Source organism: Misgurnus anguillicaudatus, chromosome 3 (genome assembly GCF_027580225.2).
Source record: "Misgurnus anguillicaudatus chromosome 3, ASM2758022v2, whole genome shotgun sequence".
In the NCBI taxonomy this organism is placed as follows: domain Eukaryota; kingdom Metazoa; phylum Chordata; class Actinopteri; order Cypriniformes; family Cobitidae; genus Misgurnus; species Misgurnus anguillicaudatus.
Window position 1 is genome coordinate 7,983,030 of NC_073339.2, and position 19,471 is coordinate 8,002,500.

The 19,471-nt window shown below is 37.4% G+C and overlaps 1 protein-coding gene and 1 long non-coding RNA gene across 3 annotated transcripts in view; one reads left to right on the top strand and one right to left on the bottom strand.

The window, feature by feature from the left end:
• LOC141358848 (uncharacterized) overlaps positions 1 to 19,471 on the top strand; it is a 144,512-nt gene that overhangs the window by 120,762 nt on the left and 4,279 nt on the right. The gene's annotated exons all lie outside the window — the stretch shown is intronic.
• On the bottom strand, positions 157 to 12,633 carry LOC129444066 (uncharacterized). The gene is made up of 9 exons (XM_055204425.2): positions 12,489 to 12,633; positions 10,372 to 10,447; positions 7,791 to 10,255; positions 7,407 to 7,471; positions 7,101 to 7,258; positions 1,765 to 6,866; positions 1,396 to 1,457; positions 1,114 to 1,271; positions 157 to 730 (listed from the first exon to the last, which is right to left on the bottom strand). Exons 2-9 carry the CDS (start codon positions 10,409 to 10,411, stop codon positions 585 to 587), a joined length of 8,196 nt encoding a protein of 2,731 aa, XP_055060400.2. The 5' UTR covers positions 10,412 to 10,447; positions 12,489 to 12,633; the 3' UTR covers positions 157 to 584.

The window sequence follows — 19,471 nt, forward strand, 5'->3', positions numbered from 1 at the left end:
GAAAAGTTTACACATTGTTTACACATGTTCTGTAAATTATAATGTATCTGACTGAATTTTACTGCATAATTATATATTGCTAGGCTGATGGCAGTTTAGTACATATTTCAATATGATCATTATTATAAAATATTTAGCACATAATAGCAAACCATAAAAACTTGATAAATATGTTTATTATAATAAAATTAAATATAAAAGTGTACAATGTTAGCATGTAGTAGACATAAACAATGAATGAAAAAGTATTTTCTCTTCTAACAGTTGAACAAACACCTGCTTTCATCAGAAAATACATATTACAGAGGAAAAAGATCTACTTCTTCCTTCCAAAGGAAAGCATAAAATCAAATAAAATATTTCCCTTTGCATTATTGTAACAGCCTGCTGTTAAATTAACATACTGTTTTTCACCTCAAGAATTTTATTGTTAAGGATAAATGGAATATTAGGCGTATCTATATTGCCATAAATCATATTCTGTGAGAGTGTGACAACAGTAAATACTATATAAAAGGCAATAAAACTTGCTATTTGTTTAATTCGTTCAAGCATATTTTGCTGAACCTAATCCTTTGGTTGATTTAATGAATCTCCAGGTAACGTCTAAATATTGTTGACATAATAATGAGGAACATTGCTTGGAGAAGACCGAATTCAATCCTGGGTCCACTTGAAGTGGTTTTACTTGCTGTTGTTGAAGCAGCTCCCGCTACAGTTGTAGCTGTAACTGTTAAAATAAAGAGCGAATTAGATGTAACACCATGTTGACAAAATCAATCACATGTACAGTGTAATATCATGAAATGAGTGTTAATTTTGTGTCTTATAATGCCATGTATTTTATAATATGTTCCATAATATGCTCTAGATTCATGATTGTTATGGTTAGCTTTATAGACGTGCAGTGAAAAATAAAAAAAATGTAGGTAATACTATAACAAAAAAAACCAATAAAATACAATAACAATAATATAAGAATTTTAAAATAAAGGAAAATCTAATGAAGAGAGGTAAAGCAAATAACTTTACAATAGAAACTATTGCATTTGATCTACAGAGCCAAGTGGAGAGACTTTACAATTTGCCTTGAGATAATACTGTAAGATTTACCTGTAAGGTTGACTGTGACTGAGCTGGGAATTATTTTCAGCAGACTGACTTCTCCAGCTACCGTTGCGTTCAGAAGATCATTTTTGATATCTTGAGTGGTTGGGAGTTGGGATGTGTAGTTGAAAGCTAGTTCAGTTGAAGTGACTATTGACCCAGCACTGCAATATATGTTTAAGATTGAGTGTCATACAGGACTGTTTTTTATGCATGTTACCAAATAATAAGCAGATTATTGAAATGTCTTTCTCACACGCACAAGGCATTGCAATGTTCTGTATTTACCTGAATTTCAAGACATTCAATCTTAGGAAGGCAGGATACTTTCTTCTGTAGACTGGTTCAAGCTGTAACAAACAACAATTACAATCACTAATGAAAATCTTGTAATAAAATGTATTTGCATTTCTTATTTAGTAATTGTTGTCTCTTCTTTTGAACAAATAGTTGAACCAAAAATGATGGATGCTTTTTTGATGGATGTATGTGCTTGTTGGAGTTTCAACGTGTTGGGAGATATATATGGAAATATACAATAATGAGAGACATTTTTATTGAAATAAGATAGAGGGTAGGTACTGTACATCAACTGCTCTTTTAAGTTTTTGATGATCTTATCAATATGCCTTTTAATCTGAGGGGATCTAGACTCACCTGGTCTTTCACAAGCTTAGCTCTGTTCTTGAAGCCATCAGAGGTAGAATCGGAGAGGTCAGCTGTAAATGTTTCATTTGAGCTAAACACCAGAGCCGTCAACACTTGAGCTACTGCTGCAGTTGTAGTTGCTTTAGTTGTGGGCGATTTAACTGTTGTTTTGACCGCTGCTGCAGTAGTTGCAATCGCTTTAGTTGTGGGCGATTTTATTGTTGTTTTGACCACTGCTGCAGTAGTTGCAATCGCTTTAGTTGTGGGCGATTTTATTGTTGTTTTGACCACTGCTGCAGTAGTTGCAATCGCTTTAGTTGTGGGGGATTTTATTGTTGTTTTGACCGCTGCTGCAGTAGTTGCAATCGCTTTAGTTGTGGGGGTTTTTATTGTTGTTTTGACTGTTGCAGTAGTAATTGCAGTTGCTTTGGTTGTGGGGGATTTTATTGTTGTTTTGACTGCTGCTGTTGCAGTATTAGTTGTAATCGCTTTAGTTGTTGGGGATTTTGTTGTTGTTTTGACTGCTGCAGTAGTAATTGCAGTCAATTTAGTTGTGGGGGATTTTGTTGTTGTTTTGACTGCTGCTGCAGTAGTGGATGTAGTAGCTTTATTTGTGGAGGATGTTGTTGTTGTGCCTGCGCTAACAGTTGAAGATGATTTTTGAGTTGTTGCTGTTGCTTGTGGCACTGTCAGAGTAAATGCGGAAGTGGTGCTGTGGCTGGAACTGGCTGTTGAGGGTCCTGATGTTATTGTAGTTATTGATGTGGTGGATGGTCCAGCTGTGTTACTAGTGAGGATTTTAAAGGTGGATGAAGAGGGAGTGGTTAAACCAATCGTAGACCCTGACGATTTTGGTCCTGTTGTGGTATCACCTCTATTAGTGGTGGATGTTCCAGCAGCAGTAGTTGTGGCTATTAAAGATGATGATGTAGATGCTGCAGATGTACTGAAAGTTGAACTTTTAAAGGGGGTTGAAGAAGGAGCAGATGACGTCAAGGTAGACCCTGTTGATTGTGGTGCTGTTGTGGTATCAACTCCATTAGTGGTGGATGTTCCTGCAGCCATGGTTGTGGCTGTTGAAGATGATGATGTAGATGCTGCAGATGTACTAAAAGTTGAACTTTTAAAGGGGGTTGAAGAGGGAGCAGTTGACATCAAGGTAGACCCTGTTGATTGTGGTGCTGTTGTGGTATCACTTCCAGTAGTTGTGGCTATTGAAGATGATGATGTAGATGCTGCAGTCGTACTGACGGTTGAACTTTCAATGGGGGTTGAAGAGGGGGCAGTGGAAGTAAAGGTAGACCCTGTAGATTGTGGTGCTGTTGTGGTTTCACTTCCAGTAGTTGTGGCTATTGAAGATGATGATGTAGATGCTGCAGTCGTACTGATGGTCGAACTGTCAATGGGGGTTGAAGAGGGGGCAGTTGAAGTAAAGGTAGACCCTGTTGATTGTGGTGCTGTTGTGGTATCACTTCCAGTAGTTGTGGCTATTGAAGATGATGATGTAGATGCTCCAGTCGTACTGACGGTTGAACTTTCAATGGGGGTTGAAGAGGGGCCAGTTGAAGTAAAGGTAGACCCTGTTGATTGTGGTGCTGTTGTGGTATCACTTCCAGTAGTTGTGGCTATTGAAGATGATGATGTAGATGCTGCAGTCGTACTGACTGTTGAATTTTCAATGGGGGTTGAAGAGGGGCCAGTTGAAGTAAAGGTAGACCCTGTTGATTGTGGTGCTGTTGTGGTATCACTTCCAGTAGTTGTGGCTATTGAAGATGATGATGTAGATGCTGCAGTCGTACTGACGGTCGAACTTTCAATGGGGGTTGAAGAGGGGCCAGTTGAAGTAAAGGTAGACCCTGTTGATTGTGGTGCTGTTGTGGTATCACTTCCAGTAGTTGTGGCTATTGAAGATGATGATGTAGATGCTGCAGTCGTACTGACGGTTGAACTTTCAATGGGGGTTGAAGAGGGGGCAGTGGAAGTAAAGGTAGACCCTGTAGATTGTGGTGCTGTTGTGGTATCACTTCCAGTAGTTGTGGCTATTGAAGATGATAATGTAGATGCTGCAGTCGTACTGATGGTCGAACTTTCAATGGGGGTTGAAGAGGGGCCAGTTGAAGTAAAGGTAGACCCTGTTGATTGTGGTGCTGTTGTGGTACCACTTCCAGTAGTTGTGGCTATTGAAGATGATGATGTAGATGCTGCAGTTGTACTGATGGTCGAACTTTCAATGGGGGTTGAAGAGGGGCCAGTTGAAGTAAAGGTAGACCCTGTTGATTGTGGTGCTGTTGTGGTATCACTTCCAGTAGTTGTGGCTATTGAAGATGATGATGTAGATGCTGCAGTCGTACTGATGGTTGAACTTTCAATGGGGGTTGAAGAGGGGGCAGTGGAAGTAAAGGTAGACCCTGTAGATTGTGGTGCTGTTGTGGTATCACTTCCAGTAGTTGTGGCTATTGAAGATGATGATGTAGATGCTGCAGTCGTACTGACGGTTGAACTTTCAATGGGGGTTGAAGAGGGGGCAGTGGAAGTAAAGGTAGACCCTGTAGATTGTGGTGCTGTTGTGGTATCACTTCCAGTAGTTGTGGCTATTGAAGATGATGATGTAGATGCTGCAGTTGTACTGATGGTCGAACTTTCAATGGGGGTTGAAGAGGGGCCAGTTGAAGTAAAGGTAGACCCTGTTGATTGTGGTGCTGTTGTGGTATCACTTCCAGTAGTTGTGGCTATTGAAGATGATGATGTAGATGCTGCAGTCGTACTGATGGTTGAACTTTCAATGGGGGTTGAAGAGGGGGCAGTGGAAGTAAAGGTAGACCCTGTAGATTGTGGTGCTGTTGTGGTATCACTTCCAGTAGTTGTGGCTATTGAAGATGATGATGTAGATGCTGCAGTCGTACTGATGGATGAACTTTCAATGGGGGTTGAAGAGGGGCCAGTTGAAGTAAAGGTAGACCCTGTTGATTGTGGTACTGTTGTGGTATCACTTCCAGTAGTTGTGGCTATTGAAGATGATGATGTAGATGCTGCAGTCGTACTGATGGTCGAACTTTCAATGGGGGTTGAAGAGGCGGCAGTTGAAGTAAAGGTAGACCCTGTTGATTGTGGTGCTGTTGTGGTATCACTTCCAGTAGTTGTGTCTATTGAAGATGATGATGTAGATGCTGCAGTCGTACTGGCGGTTGAACTTTCAATGGGGGTTGAAGAGGGGGCAGTGGAAGTAAAGGTAGACCCTGTAGATTGTGGTGCTGTTGTGGTATCACTTCCAGTAGTTGTGGCTATTGAAGATGATAATGTAGATGCTGCAGTCGTACTGATGGTCGAACTTTCAATGGGGGTTGAAGAGGGGCCAGTTGAAGTAAAGGTAGACCCTGTTGATTGTGGTGCTGTTGTGGTACCACTTCCAGTAGTTGTGGCTATTGAAGATGATGATGTAGATGCTGCAGTTGTACTGATGGTCGAACTTTCAATGGGGGTTGAAGAGGGGCCAGTTGAAGTAAAGGTAGACCCTGTTGATTGTGGTGCTGTTGTGGTATCACTTCCAGTAGTTGTGGCTATTGAAGATGATGATGTAGATGCTGCAGTCGTACTGATGGTTGAACTTTCAATGGGGGTTGAAGAGGGGGCAGTGGAAGTAAAGGTAGACCCTGTAGATTGTGGTGCTGTTGTGGTATCACTTCCAGTAGTTGTGGCTATTGAAGATGATGATGTAGATGCTGCAGTCGTACTGATGGATGAACTTTCAATGGGGGTTGAAGAGGGGCCAGTTGAAGTAAAGGTAGACCCTGTTGATTGTGGTACTGTTGTGGTATCACTTCCAGTAGTTGTGGCTATTGAAGATGATGATGTAGATGCTGCAGTCGTACTGATGGTCGAACTTTCAATGGGGGTTGAAGAGGCGGCAGTTGAAGTAAAGGTAGACCCTGTTGATTGTGGTGCTGTTGTGGTATCACTTCCAGTAGTTGTGTCTATTGAAGATGATGATGTAGATGCTGCAGTCGTACTGGCGGTCGAACTTTCAATGGTGGTTGAAGAGGCGGTAGTTGAAGTAAAGGTAGACCCTGTTGATTGTGGTCCTGTTGTGGTATCACTTCCAGTAGTTGTGGCTATTGAAGATGATGATGTAGATGCTGCAGTCGTACTGACGGTCGAACTTTCAATGGGGGTTGAAGAGGCGGTAGTTGAAGTAAAGGTAGACCCTGTTGATTGTGGTGCTGTTGTGGTATCACTTCCAGTAGTTGTGGCTATTGAAGATGATGATGTAGATGCTGCAGTCGTACTGACGGTCGAACTTTCAATGGGGGTTGAAGAGGGAGCAGTTGAAGTAAAGGTAGACCCTGTTGATTGTGGTCCTGTTGTGGTATCACTTCCAGTAGTTGTGGCTATTGAAGATGATGATGTAGATGCTGCAGTCGTACTGACGGTCGAACTTTCAATGGGGGTTGAAGAGGCGGTAGTTGAAGTAAAGGTAGACCCTGTTGATTGTGGTGTTGTTGTGGTATCACTTCCAGTAGTTGTGGCTATTGAAGATGATGATGTAGATGCTGCAGTCGTACTGACGGTCGAACTTTCAATGGGGGTTGAAGAGGCGGTAGTTGAAGTAAAGGTAGACCCTGTTGATTGTGGTGCTGTTGTGGTATCACTTCCAGTAGTTGTGGCTATTGAAGATGATGATGTAGATGCTGCAGTCGTACTGACGGTCGAACTTTCAATGGGGGTTGAAGAGGCGGTAGTTGAAGTAAGGGTAGACCCTGTTGATTGTGGTCCTGTTGTGGTATCACTTCCAGTAGTTGTGGCTATTGAAGATGATGATGTAGATGCTGCAGTCGTACTGACGGTCGAACTTTCAATGGGGGTTGAAGAGGCGGTAGTTGAAGTAAGGGTAGACCCTGTTGATTGTGGTCCTGTTGTGGTATCACTTCCAGTAGTTGTGGCTATTGAAGATGATGATGTAGATGCTGCAGTCGTACTGACGGTCGAACTTTCAGTGGGGGTTGAGGAGGGGACAGTTGAAGTAAAGGTAGACCCTGTTGATTGTGGTGTTGTTGTGGTATCACTTCCAGTAGTTGTGGCTATTGAAGATGATGATGCAGATGCAGTGGTTGTGGCTAATGAAAGAAGGTACAGTATATAATGCCGTGCATTTTATAATATGTTTCATAATATGCTTTAGATTCATGATTATTATGGTAAGCTTTATAGAATGTGCAGTGAAAAATAAAAATATGTAGGTAATACTTTAACAACAACAACAACAACAAAAAATATGCAATAGAAACTAAAATACAAATGGAGAGAAAAAGTATCAGACTTTGGAGATATGGAAATACTGTAAGAATTACCTGTAGTGCTGACTGTGACTGAGTTGGGAACTATTTTCAGCAAACTGACATCTCCTGTTTCTATTGCACTCAGAAGATCATTTTTGATATCTTGAGTGGTTGGGAGTTGGGATGTGTCGTTGAAAGCTAGTTCTGTTGAAGTGATAATTGACCCAGGCCTGTAATATGTTTAAGACTGAGTGTCATAATGGATTTTTTGTGCATGTTACCAAATAATCAGATTAATGAAATGTCTCTCTGTCTTTCTCTCTCTCTCTCTCTCTCTCTCACACACACACACGAGGGATTGCAATGTTCTGTATTTACCTGAAGCTCAAGACATTCAATCTTATGAAGGATGAAGGATACTTTCTTCTGTAGACTGGTTCAACCTGTAACAAACAATAATTACAGTCACTAATGAAAATCTTGTAATATAATGTATTTGCATTTTTAATTTAGTAATTGTTGCCTCTTTTCCTAAAAGAATAGTTGAACCAAAAATTATGAATGCTTTTATGATGGATGTTTGTGCTTTTTGGAGCTTCATCGTGTTGGGAAATATATATGGAAGTAGTGAGAGATATTTTTATTAAAAGAAGATAGAGGGTAGGTACTGTACATCATATAATTTTTCAAATTTTTAGGTGAACTGCTCCTTTGGTATGATCTTATCAGTCTGCCTTTTAAACCTAGGGGATCTAGACTCACCTGGTCCTTCACAAGCTTAGTTCTGTTCTTGAAGCCATCAGAGGTCGAATCGGAGAGGTCAGTTGTAAACGTTTCATTTGAGCTAAACACCAGAGCCGTCAACACCTGAACTACTGCTGTGGTTGTGGCTACTGAAGAGGGTGATGTAGATGCAGTGGTTGTGGCTATTGAAGATGCTGATGTAGATGCAGTGGTTGTGGCTGTCAAGGATGCTGATGTAGATGCTGCAGCTGTACTGACAGTTGAACTTTCAACTGTTGTAGATGCAGTGGTTGTGGCTATTGAAGATGCTGATGTAGATGCAGTGGTTGTGGCTACTGAAGATGGTGATGTAGATGCAGTGGTTGTGGCTACTGAAGATGGGGATGTAGATGCAGTGGTTGTGGCTACTGAAGATGGGGATGTAGATGCAGTGGTTGTGGCTACTGAAGATCCTGATGTAGATGCTGCAGCTGTACTGACAGTTGAACTTTCAACTGTTGGAGATGCAGTGGTTGTGGCTGTCGAGGATGCTGATGTAGATGCTGCAGCTGTACTGACAGTTGAACTTTCAACTGTTGTAGATGTTGTGGTTGTGGCAACTGAAGATGGTGATGTAGATGCAGTGGTTGTGGCAACTGAAGATGGTGATGTAGATGCAGTGGTTGTGGCTGCTGAAGATGATGATGTAGATGCTGCAGGTGTACTGACAGTTGAACTTTCAAAGGGGGTTGAAGAGGGGCCAGTTGAAGTAAAGGTAGACACTGTTGATTGTGGTACTGTTGTGGTGTCACCTCCATTAGTAGTGGATGTTTCAGCAGCAGTGGTTGTGGCTGCTGAAGATGATGATGTAGATGCTGCAGCTGTACTGACAGTTGAACTTTCAAAGGGGGTTGAAGAGGGGCCAGTTGAAGTCAAGGTAGACCCTGTTGATTGTGGTACTGTTGTGGTATCACCTCCATTAGTGGTGGATGTTTCAGCAGCAGTAGTTGTGGCTATTGAAGATGATGATGTAGATGTTGCAGGTGTACTAACAGTTGAACTTTCAAAGGGGGTCGAAGAGGGGCCAGTTGAAGTCAAGGTAGACCCTGTTGATTGTGGTACTGTTGTGGTATCACCTCCATTAGTGGTGGATGTTTCAGCAGCAGTAGTTGTGGCTATTGAAGATGAGGATGTAGATGTTGCAGGTGTACTAACAGTTGAACTTTCAAAGGGGGTTGAAGAGGGGCCAGTTGAAGTCAAGGTAGACCCTGTTGATTGTGATGCTGTTGTGGTGTCACCTCCATTAGTAGTGGATGTTTCAGCAGCAGTGGTTGTGGCTATTGAAGATGATGATGTAGATGTTGCAGGTGTACTAACAGTTGAACTTTCAAAGGGGGTGGAAGAGGGGCCAGTTGAAGTCAAGGTAGACCCTGTTGATTGTGATGCTGTTGTGGTGTCACCTCCATTAGTAGTGGATGTTTCAGCAGCAGTGGTTGTGGCTATTGAAGATGATGATGTAGATGTTGCAGGTGTACTAACAGTTGAACTTTCAAAGGGGGTGGAAGAGGGGCCAGTTGAAGTAAAGGTAGACCCTGTTGATTGTGATGCTGTTGTGGTGTCACCTCCATTAGTAGTGGATGTTTCAGCAGCAGTGGTTGTGGCTATTGAAGATGATGATGTAGATGTTGCAGGTGTACTAACAGTTGAACTTTCAAAGGGGGTGGAAGAGGGGCCAGTTGAAGTCAAGGTAGACCCTGTTGATTGTGGTACTGTTGTGGTATCACCTCCATTAGTGGTGGATGTTTCAGCAGCAGTAGTTGTGGCTATTGAAGATGATGATGTAGATGTTGCAGGTGTACTAACAGTTGAACTTTCAAAGGGGGTCGAAGAGGGGCCAGTTGAAGTCAAGGTAGACCCTGTTGATTGTGATGCTGTTGTGGTGTCACCTCCATTAGTAGTGGATGTTTCAGCAGCAGTAGTTGTGGCTATTGAAGATGAGGATGTAGATGCTGCAGCTGTACTGACAGTTGAACTTTCAACTGTTGTAGATGCAGTGGTTGTGGCTGCTGAAGATGATGATGTAGATGCTGCAGCTGTACTAACAGATGTAGATGAACTTTCAACTGATGTAGATGCAGTGGTTGTGTCTGTTAAAGATGATGTTGTAGATGCTGCAGCTGTACTGACAGTTGAACTTTCAAAGGAGGTTGACGAGGGGGCAGTTGAAGTCACAGTAGACTCTGTTGATTGTGCTGCTGTTGTGGTATCACTTCCAGTCGTGGTGGATGTTTCAGCAGCAAGGGTTGTGGCGGTTAAAGATGATGACGTAGATACTTCAGCTGTACTGACAGATGAACTTTCAATGGGGGTTGAAGACGGGGCAGTTGAAGTAAAGGTAGACCCTGTTGATTGTGGTGCTGTTGTGCTATCACCTCCATTAGTGGTGGACATGGTGGGTAAATAAGTAGTAGTTGGTGATGATGATGATTGCAAACTGGCAGTTTCTAGAGAAGACAGAAGAATTCTATTTTAAAATTCACATACTCTACATACAGACATGTAAAATTATTAGTGTTATTTACAATGTTTATAATAATTGTTAAAAAGATATTTTACTTACTGATTAAAATGCATATTAGGATAAAAAATGTTCTCTCCATCTTTAAAATAATGTAAATAATCTTGATATGGGATACCTGCAAAGTAAGCAAAATATTAGTCATTGTCAATGTCAGTTCTTGTTTCAATGTTAAAGCAACGTTAATACAACAGTTAATGCTAAACGATTGCAAAAGGTTAATAAAATATTTAAAAATCAACATTAAATTTGGTTAAAATAATGTCAGTTTGTTCAATGTTAATTCAGATTGCATAATCAAAAGATTGATTTAACAATTGATTTAAACTTGACATTGATTTACGGTGAATCAACTTTGAAATGCCAGAACAACAGTCTCTGTCCAAAACCTTATATTATCCAAATCTTTAAATCTGGATATCACCTTGTTTTGCATAGTACACAAATACATTTTCAAATGGTTATCAGCCATTAAGCTAAATAACTTTCGCATCCTTAATATTACAAAAAGTAAAGTTGAATCAAAAAATACTTCAATTGGTAACACCAAAAAAAGTTTCAATTTATAGGCTTATGTCTAAATGATACTTTGTGAAAATTTTAAGTTGAAAAAAGTAATTTTTTTAAGTTGATCCAACTTTTTACATTTTACATTGTAACAGTATTTCAGAAATGCTCTTAAGGTCCCTTCATAGAATTACAGCTAAAATTTGCTCATGTATGCTAATAGAGGGTGATGACGTCTTGATGATCAGGTTTGTCCCTTATTGAAAAGTACAGATAAGAACCGGAATGCCTCTTGAAGGACGCAAGAAATATTACAAACACCTTTTGTATTGGCTGGCAAAAGAATTTGTGTGTCGTCGGTCAGTTTAACACATTTGTTTGTCATGCCAAAGCAACATACAAGCTTTATAAATAGAAACAATGAAATGGATACTCAACCTGTACTACTAAATCGTTCAGTAGCCTAAATGTGTAAATATAAGGAAGTCCAATGGGTGAAATGTGACGGTTATGACTCTAGCCACTATTTAACAGTTTTATGTCTGATGTTCATTTCTTTAATGTATCTTGCTAAAGTAAAAAGTAAAGTTGAATCAAAAAAATACTTCAATTGGTAACACCAAAAAAAATATTTTTTTTTTCAATTTATAGGCTTATGTTTAAATGATAAAATACTTTGTGAAAAATTTAAGTTGAAAAACTTGCATGTTTAAGATGTTACCAATTAAAGTAATTTTTAAAGTTGATCCAACTTTTTACATTTTACAGTGTAACAGTATTTCAGAAATCCTCTTAAAGTCCCTTCACAGAATAACAGATGAAATTTGCTGTTTGACATGGAAAACAGTATCTGGAAATGTGAGATAATCTTAAAGATATGCCACATAAAACGCATATATAGTATTGTGCAAAGGTCTTAGGCCACCACAAACTTTGTTGTTTTAACAAAGTTTCTTGACTATCCATATTTATTTTTCAGTCTCCTCATTCAGTCTCTTGTTTCAACTCAAAATGTTGGGTTATTTTAACCCATTGTTGGGTCAAATATAAAAAAAATTTGGGTTAACTGTAACCCAGATGCTGGGCTCGTCCCTTTTTGACCCAATGCTGGCTAAAGCAGACTATTGAAATAAAGTAATACAAACAAATATGAGGGTGGGATTGTAGCTGAAGACTTTGGCACAGTCCATTTTGGTAATTTTTTGTACAAAAACATATATACATTTCTTTAAAAAAAAAAACTTTAAACAGTTTAACTGGCAGACTATTGGTGTGATTTTTATTATTTTTCCTTTCTAATTATTTACAACAATATAGTTGACCCAAATACCCATACTGTAAAAAATAAAAAAAATTGTTGAATCAACTCGGATTTACAAGTCATTTCAACTTACTATTATCTATATTTACTAGAGATGAGTTGTTATAACTACAGGTGAGTTGTTATAACTAACACATTTAAGTTTACTTTTCTCAACTATATTTTATAAGTTGTGACAGCTAATTTCTGTCAACATGACAGCAAAGGCAGCAAAGTTTTTTTACAGTGCATACAGAGTAATACAATAAAAATTACGTTTAGAACAAAGATCGAAAAAAAATGTTTTTATGAATAATACAATGAAAAGTAGCAATAAAAATTCAAAACGTACCTATTGTTGAGCAGATAAATAGCCAAGTTATAAATGTTGAAAGAAAAAAGTCGCTTTGTTTGTTAATCCGCTGTTGGTTTGATTGCTTCTAGCAGGTATACCCTGTTTCGTTTCTGACACCTGTACTGGCTCATGTATGCTAATACCGCCTTAAATAGAGGGTGATGACGTCTTGATGATCAGGTTTTTCCCTGTTCAAATGCACAGATAAGAACCAGAATGCCTCTTGAAGGACGCAATAAATATTATAAACACCTTTTGTATTGGCTGGCAAAAGAATTTGTGCGTCGTCGATCAGTTTATCACATGTGTTTGTCATGCCAAAGCAACATACAAGCTTTATAAATAGAAACAATGACATGGATACTCAGCCTGTACTACTAAATCGTTCAGTAAATGTGAAATATAAGGAATTCAAATGGTAATGTGACGGTTATAACTCCAGCCACTATTTAACATTTTTATGTCCGATGTTCATTTCTTTAATGTAGCATATCTTGCTGTCTTCAGTATTTCATAGGTAAACGTAGTTAAACAAGTTAGACATCATAAATTATTATTTAACGTCGAGTTGATGTAGGCTACTATTAATGTTTAGCTAATTTTGATTGTGTGGTAAATGAGATCATTTTATTAATCTTTTTTTTTCGATTTTATTGAATGGATATTGCGAAACATCGTTTCTTTTTTTTGTAAAATTTGAGAAATAATATATACGAATTTTAGATGAATATTTTTAAGGACAAAAGGGCATACAAATATATTTTATTGATATTGGCTAAATTTGTGCTGCTTTAATTGTATATGTCCTCAATTTTTCAAAGTGGCTATGAGTTGCTGCAACCTATATATCAGTTAAAATTGCGTTGTTGTGTCAAAAATAATGTAAAACAACACGTCATGTTGCCATCACATCGTTATTTTTGTATTTATTATTTTTTGCTGTGTACAGTAAGAGCACAGTGCTAAATTTGGAATTTCCCAGCAATTAAAGGTAATTTACGACTAACTCAAAATTAGTCTTGGTTTCATGCCATGGTGTGTTACCGTAATTCAATACACAGCATATTTACTTATACCACATGATATGCGTCAAGAGATCATGACTCCTACACGTGTGCAGAAAAAAACTAAACAGACTGGTTATCCGAATCATTCTTCACATTCCGAGATCGTCTTTACTCTACTATCTTTCCGCTGGAAGAACATAAATTGTGAAATAGCGTCAGAGGCCCATTGCTCAGTTAAACCCCTATTGCAGTACATAACAGCTAAATAGGCTAGTCATGATTTTATAATATAAATTGAATTTAGTATATAATTTACTGTAGTATATGCAAATATTATACACGCATATGCATTGGTTGAACGTTTATCATACGATTAATTTTACGTTATTTCTTACTTTAAATTATATAATATTATAGGCTATAATTTTCACGCGCTGACTGAACTTTTGTGACAACATGCTAAGTGTCATGTCCTGTTATAGCTTATGGTCAGTTGTCACAATGGCATTAAACAGCTAAGGCTTATGGTTGCTAAATTTTGGAAAGCAATTTGTAAACACAATTTGTAAAAATATAAATATAGTGTAAATATCACACTTGGCAAACTGTTATTGTAATTCATAACGTATAAACAGTTATTAGAGGTAGATTTGAAAACGCATGCGTGCAGCAGTTTGTGTGGTTATATTGTTGTCACTTATTTGCCCAGCACTAATGCAGAAACATGATATGATATAATTTACAAAAGCCATTAAAGTTTAAGAGCATTTTGATTTAGGTCTGTTAACACAACAAACAACTCCATTGCAAAATACGTCTGTCCTCTCCGCGTTTATATTCATATGTTAACGTTTGTGTGAACATTAAATATCATTATGTGGCATTTACCATTTCTGAAATATTTAGCAAGCAGATAAAGTTGAATTAGATCACCATAGAGATCGCATCGCTGCGAAAATGTATTATTTGGTGTTTTTGCAATTTATATCCTATTGCTTAAATATCTAGACACTATTATGCATTATAATATTCAAATATAGCAAGTAATAATGGAGTAATAAAGTACAAAAAAGAGAGTAAGTATCAGATTTATTTTTTAAATGATTTCTTCCTGATCAGAAATGACATTTGTTGACTTGACATGATTAATATGAAAGTAACAAGGCCAAGTTAAGTGGCTATAAGGACTTGTACTACCGTTCATTTGTTCTCTGGCTAAAATTGCTCTAATTCCTCTCATTCATGTCATGTCTATGGAATGAATGGATGGGTGTGGTGAGCGTTGTGGGGAGCACATACCACATTTTTTATTTCCTGGTTTAACTTCCTATTATCATTTTAAGTGTTTCTTTGTTCTGGGTAGGTAGCTTTAATTTTAGAAACTATTGCTATCGTCTTACTCTGATGCTGTTTGTTTTGCCATGATTGTTAAATGTTGATATTATTAAATGATAAATGACTCATTTAGATGTATATTAAAATAACATTGATTATGGTGGCCTAAATGTTGATAAAAATTATTTTCTGATTGGCTTAAATTGTAATTCATTTCGGTCCGTCTGATTGACAAATCAATCTAAAGCAGCCACTAGTAATAATGACTAAAATATAAAACTTTATAATTCTCTCTGTTATTTAATTTATTCGTTAGGTATGATAGTTAAGTTAATATCAATACAATTGTTCGTTAATGTTAGTTAGTTAGTGTTGTAAATTACTAACAAATTAACATGAAATTAACGTAAACCGAATAAATGTTATAGAAGTATTATTCATTGTTAATTCATAATTAATGTAGGCTACTTTACTATACAAATTCAACCTTATTGTAAAGTGTTATTTTTATTTTCAATTGGTCATTCTGCGTGCTAATCGAACTGTAAAATCTATGACGCAGAACACCTGCTTACCAATGTTGGTGTCTATTTTGTTGTTGCGACCGGATGTGCTATTATTGGAATCTTGTGTTTCTGTCTGGACAGCAAATACGTCAATAGCCTAATACACACGGCCTGCTTTTCTGGGGAAAATTAAAGCTATCGTGTCGTCTACCCTAAAAATGCTTTGTTTAAATTTGAAACGCTTATTTAATAAATAAAATATGCTTTTGTAGTAACCATGTTTTTTTGTCATTGGGAAATTATGGCTTCTTATCCATATTTGCCCAACTATATGTGTTAAAACAATCCAGATTTTTTTAAACTTTAAATCCTTTGTTTAGGCAGATACAAAGCAAATGTTCAGTATCAAAACACACACGCGACGTCTCAGCCTCGTGGTAAATTAACCGTGAAAGAGACAAACTTATAACCAAGAAGCGCACATTCATTCGCTATTCATATGGGCATGCTGCTTGCACCACATGCATTTCATATGATAATGGTTTTATGCAACAGGTTTAAGTGGTGTTACTCAACCACATGCATGAATGCATCAGATCTTGTGAGTTTCTATTCCTGGAGGCATTCGTACAATTTGTGCGTTTTATTTATCATAAGTGTAACACGTTCAATCAATCTACATGGCTCTTATAAAGAATGCTGTCAACACAGAACAAAACACAAAGTACGCGAATAAAGACGGGCGGAAGAACAGATTCATTTATTCAATTCTCTCAACAAAAGAGTGACTCTTAAACCTTTCCGCGCAATAATCTCTCATCCATATTTACATGCATTTGACAGACGCTTTTATTTCACTCAACATAAAGTGCTTTCAAATACATTGTTTAAAAGTAGAGTATATGTCGTCCCCTGGAACTACATAAAGGATAATCATTCAATAAAACATTCAAGAAGTTTATACTGTATTAACAATGATGTGGCCTCTGATTTTTTATTCTATTTGAGCATAATGAAATTCGCATACTGTAATAATTTAAATGCCACTTGCGCGTTTCAAAGACTGCCAGTAGCGACATCCAATTCCCTGGGTTTATAATGACATAAAGTTACATTAAGTTTTTTAATATGTAACATTGTAAACAAAGAAATGATTCATAATGTGTGCATTTTAATTGTTTATATTTCGCTAAGTCCAAATAGGTTCGATTAAGGGCGTGTCGTGGACCGCATGGGGGCGCTTGCGTGCCGCACCACCAAATGAACCTTGCTGTGATAAGAAAGAACTTTTGTAGTGCTTTTGTTGTTTGCTGCCTGCTTATCTATAAAAACAAAAACAAAAAACAAAGGAGTGTGCTGTTGAATGTAGTCTAAATGTTACCCTAAATATTTTGTTATGTTTGTCTCCTTTTCTCTTACAATATTTATGTCTTATAAATTTATGTCTTATGACATAAAAATCATTGTGAAAGGTTTAATCTTAATTTATATAAATTCGAATGCACAATCAAAAATATAGATATATATATTTTTAAAAAATCTTAATCTCATTTTGGAACCAAACTCTTTATATTTAACTTCATAGCAGTCTAAAAGTCTGAAATTAAAAACATTTAATTTAATATACACATTTCTTAAATATTTGTCCATATTCATTTTAAAGATCTACTTGCACTGTCAACAATTGCTAATTTATGCCCATTTGTTTAATAAAAAAATTATGAGAGACCTCAGAGAAAATGTTGATACTTCCATGAAACATAACTGTAACGTATAAATGGACCTGTGATAGGGCAGCATCAATAAATTGACTAAAATTATGTGATTAATTCAATTTTATTTCTTGGATAAATCCCTTGATCTTGTTTTCGAGGGGGTCTAATAACATAATTGATTGAATAATGATTGAAACTCGTTCATGATTATAAACCCGTTCCCTCAATTCCATTGAATAATGGTTCTTTTGAAAACTTGAATATTTAAGTTCACTGAACTTGGTGGTCATGACTCATGTAGACTGAACTTAAATACTGTAGTTAAGGTCACCAAACGTAAAGTCTGTACAGTGCACTTATACAATTAAGTTCAATTGGTGTTCATAAAGATTGAACTTAAATTGTTGTTTACATTGTATAACAAGATCAAATAAAAAATCATGGCTGACTTTGTGTCAATCAATGAATGAACTTAATTGACCACAGAAACACACAACATTGTTTACACAGATCTTTATTATAGTCGAGAGAAATACAGTGAACAGGGTCCAAGTAAACATTGATCACCTGAACGTGACTTCACAACAAATTATAATTTATAACAAAACAGCATTAATAATACGTTATTCTTTAAACACGCATAAATAATCAAAACATTTTCAGACACAAAGGGACATTCCTTGTGACTTCTGTACTGATCATTATAAGTTTATTGCCCTTATTTTTTGTAGTTTATGGTTTTTGTAGGTTAATAAGTTTAATGAACAAAGATTGTTAAGTTACGGATCTATACATTTTTAAAGTAATGTTTAGTAGTTAGTTATAATGTTTAGTTATAATTATAAGTACAAACAACATTAGGGCTTTCAGTAAGATGTTTTTAGTATTTTGAAGCACGTTAAGATTAGACACACTTAGTTTTCACTTTAGGAAGCCTGACTCAAAGCAAGAGATCATAGATATATCACAGACAGTGAGACAATACAGGTACATCCATTTTTATCAACAAAGACACACATACGCACACACCCATTTCAGTGTACTCTGAACTTCAAAGCAGGTGTCTTTAAAAGAAGTCCTTAATCTGTCTGCGCAGCTGTCTGCACGCATGTGAATCTGAGGTAGGCTATGTAGATAAGCCAAGTTCGGAAATCAAAAATGAATGCAGCGTATGCGTATGAGAATGATAACATCAAAGGTGTGCCAAAAGAAGATAGATTTGCAGTCTGCGTATTGTTAGGAAGATAAAATGATTTTGTCTGTAAACAGGCTTGAAAATATGCCTCCATTAGCACATTCCTTATTCAAGATTGTGCTTCAGAGTTCTGATTTCTCTATTATACTATTATAGCAGTAAGATCGAGCTCGCTCATTTGATTAGCTGATCAGCGTTCAATGAGGATATTATTTGTCCAGCTTTATGTTTCGAAAAAAAAAATTCTTAGGTATGCACTTTATCAGTATGTGTGTTCCCTGGGAATTAGAACCCACACCCTTAGGTTTGCTAACGCAATGCTTTGTGTAACAGTAACGTAACGTAATTTAAAACGTAAGGCTTTCAAAAGAATTTGTCTGAGAATGTTGTGGCCTGTTGTAATATCGCAGTACCTTTAGGGCAGGTCTCAGACGTACAGTGTTGTGCAAAACCTGCAAACATCATTACCTGCAATTCTAGCAAACTTGATTTCGCTTATCAGGCATACAGAAGAGAGCGCACACACACACACACACACACACACACACACACACACACACACACACACACACACACACACACACACACACACACACACACACACACACATTCTGGTTTCCATGTTTTGTGGGGACATTCCATAGACGTAATGCATTTTATACCATACAAACTGTATATTCTATTCCCCTTATCTACCCCATTCCCTAACCCCAACCATCACAGAAACCCTTCTACTACTTCACATTTTCAATAAACATCATTTTGTTTGATTTATAAGCTTGTTTCCCACAAGGTCACAAAAACACTGGTATTCCTATCTTTGTGGGGACAATTGGTCCCCACAACGAGATAATTACCAGGTACACACACACACACACACACACACACACACACACACACACACACTAACATGTATGGGTGGTCCTAATGAGAACCATTGGCTTCAGATGTCATATCAAAGCTGTACTCATGGTTAACATGTGAAAGCAGAGAATCAAAGGGCATTGCGTTACAGAGTTCCTGAATCTGAACTTTGATACTTTGGGAAGAAACTGGGAAGAGCAAGGGCTTATGGTTTCAAATTTGACATCATTTGCATTTGTTCCACTTTGCAGGAGTGTTTTAATAAAGCAGCTCTGTTTTCATAGTGGCTTTCAGTTAAATGAGCCATATTGTTTAAATTTTAGCCACAAAACATCAAAGACTGTTAACCAAGAAAGGC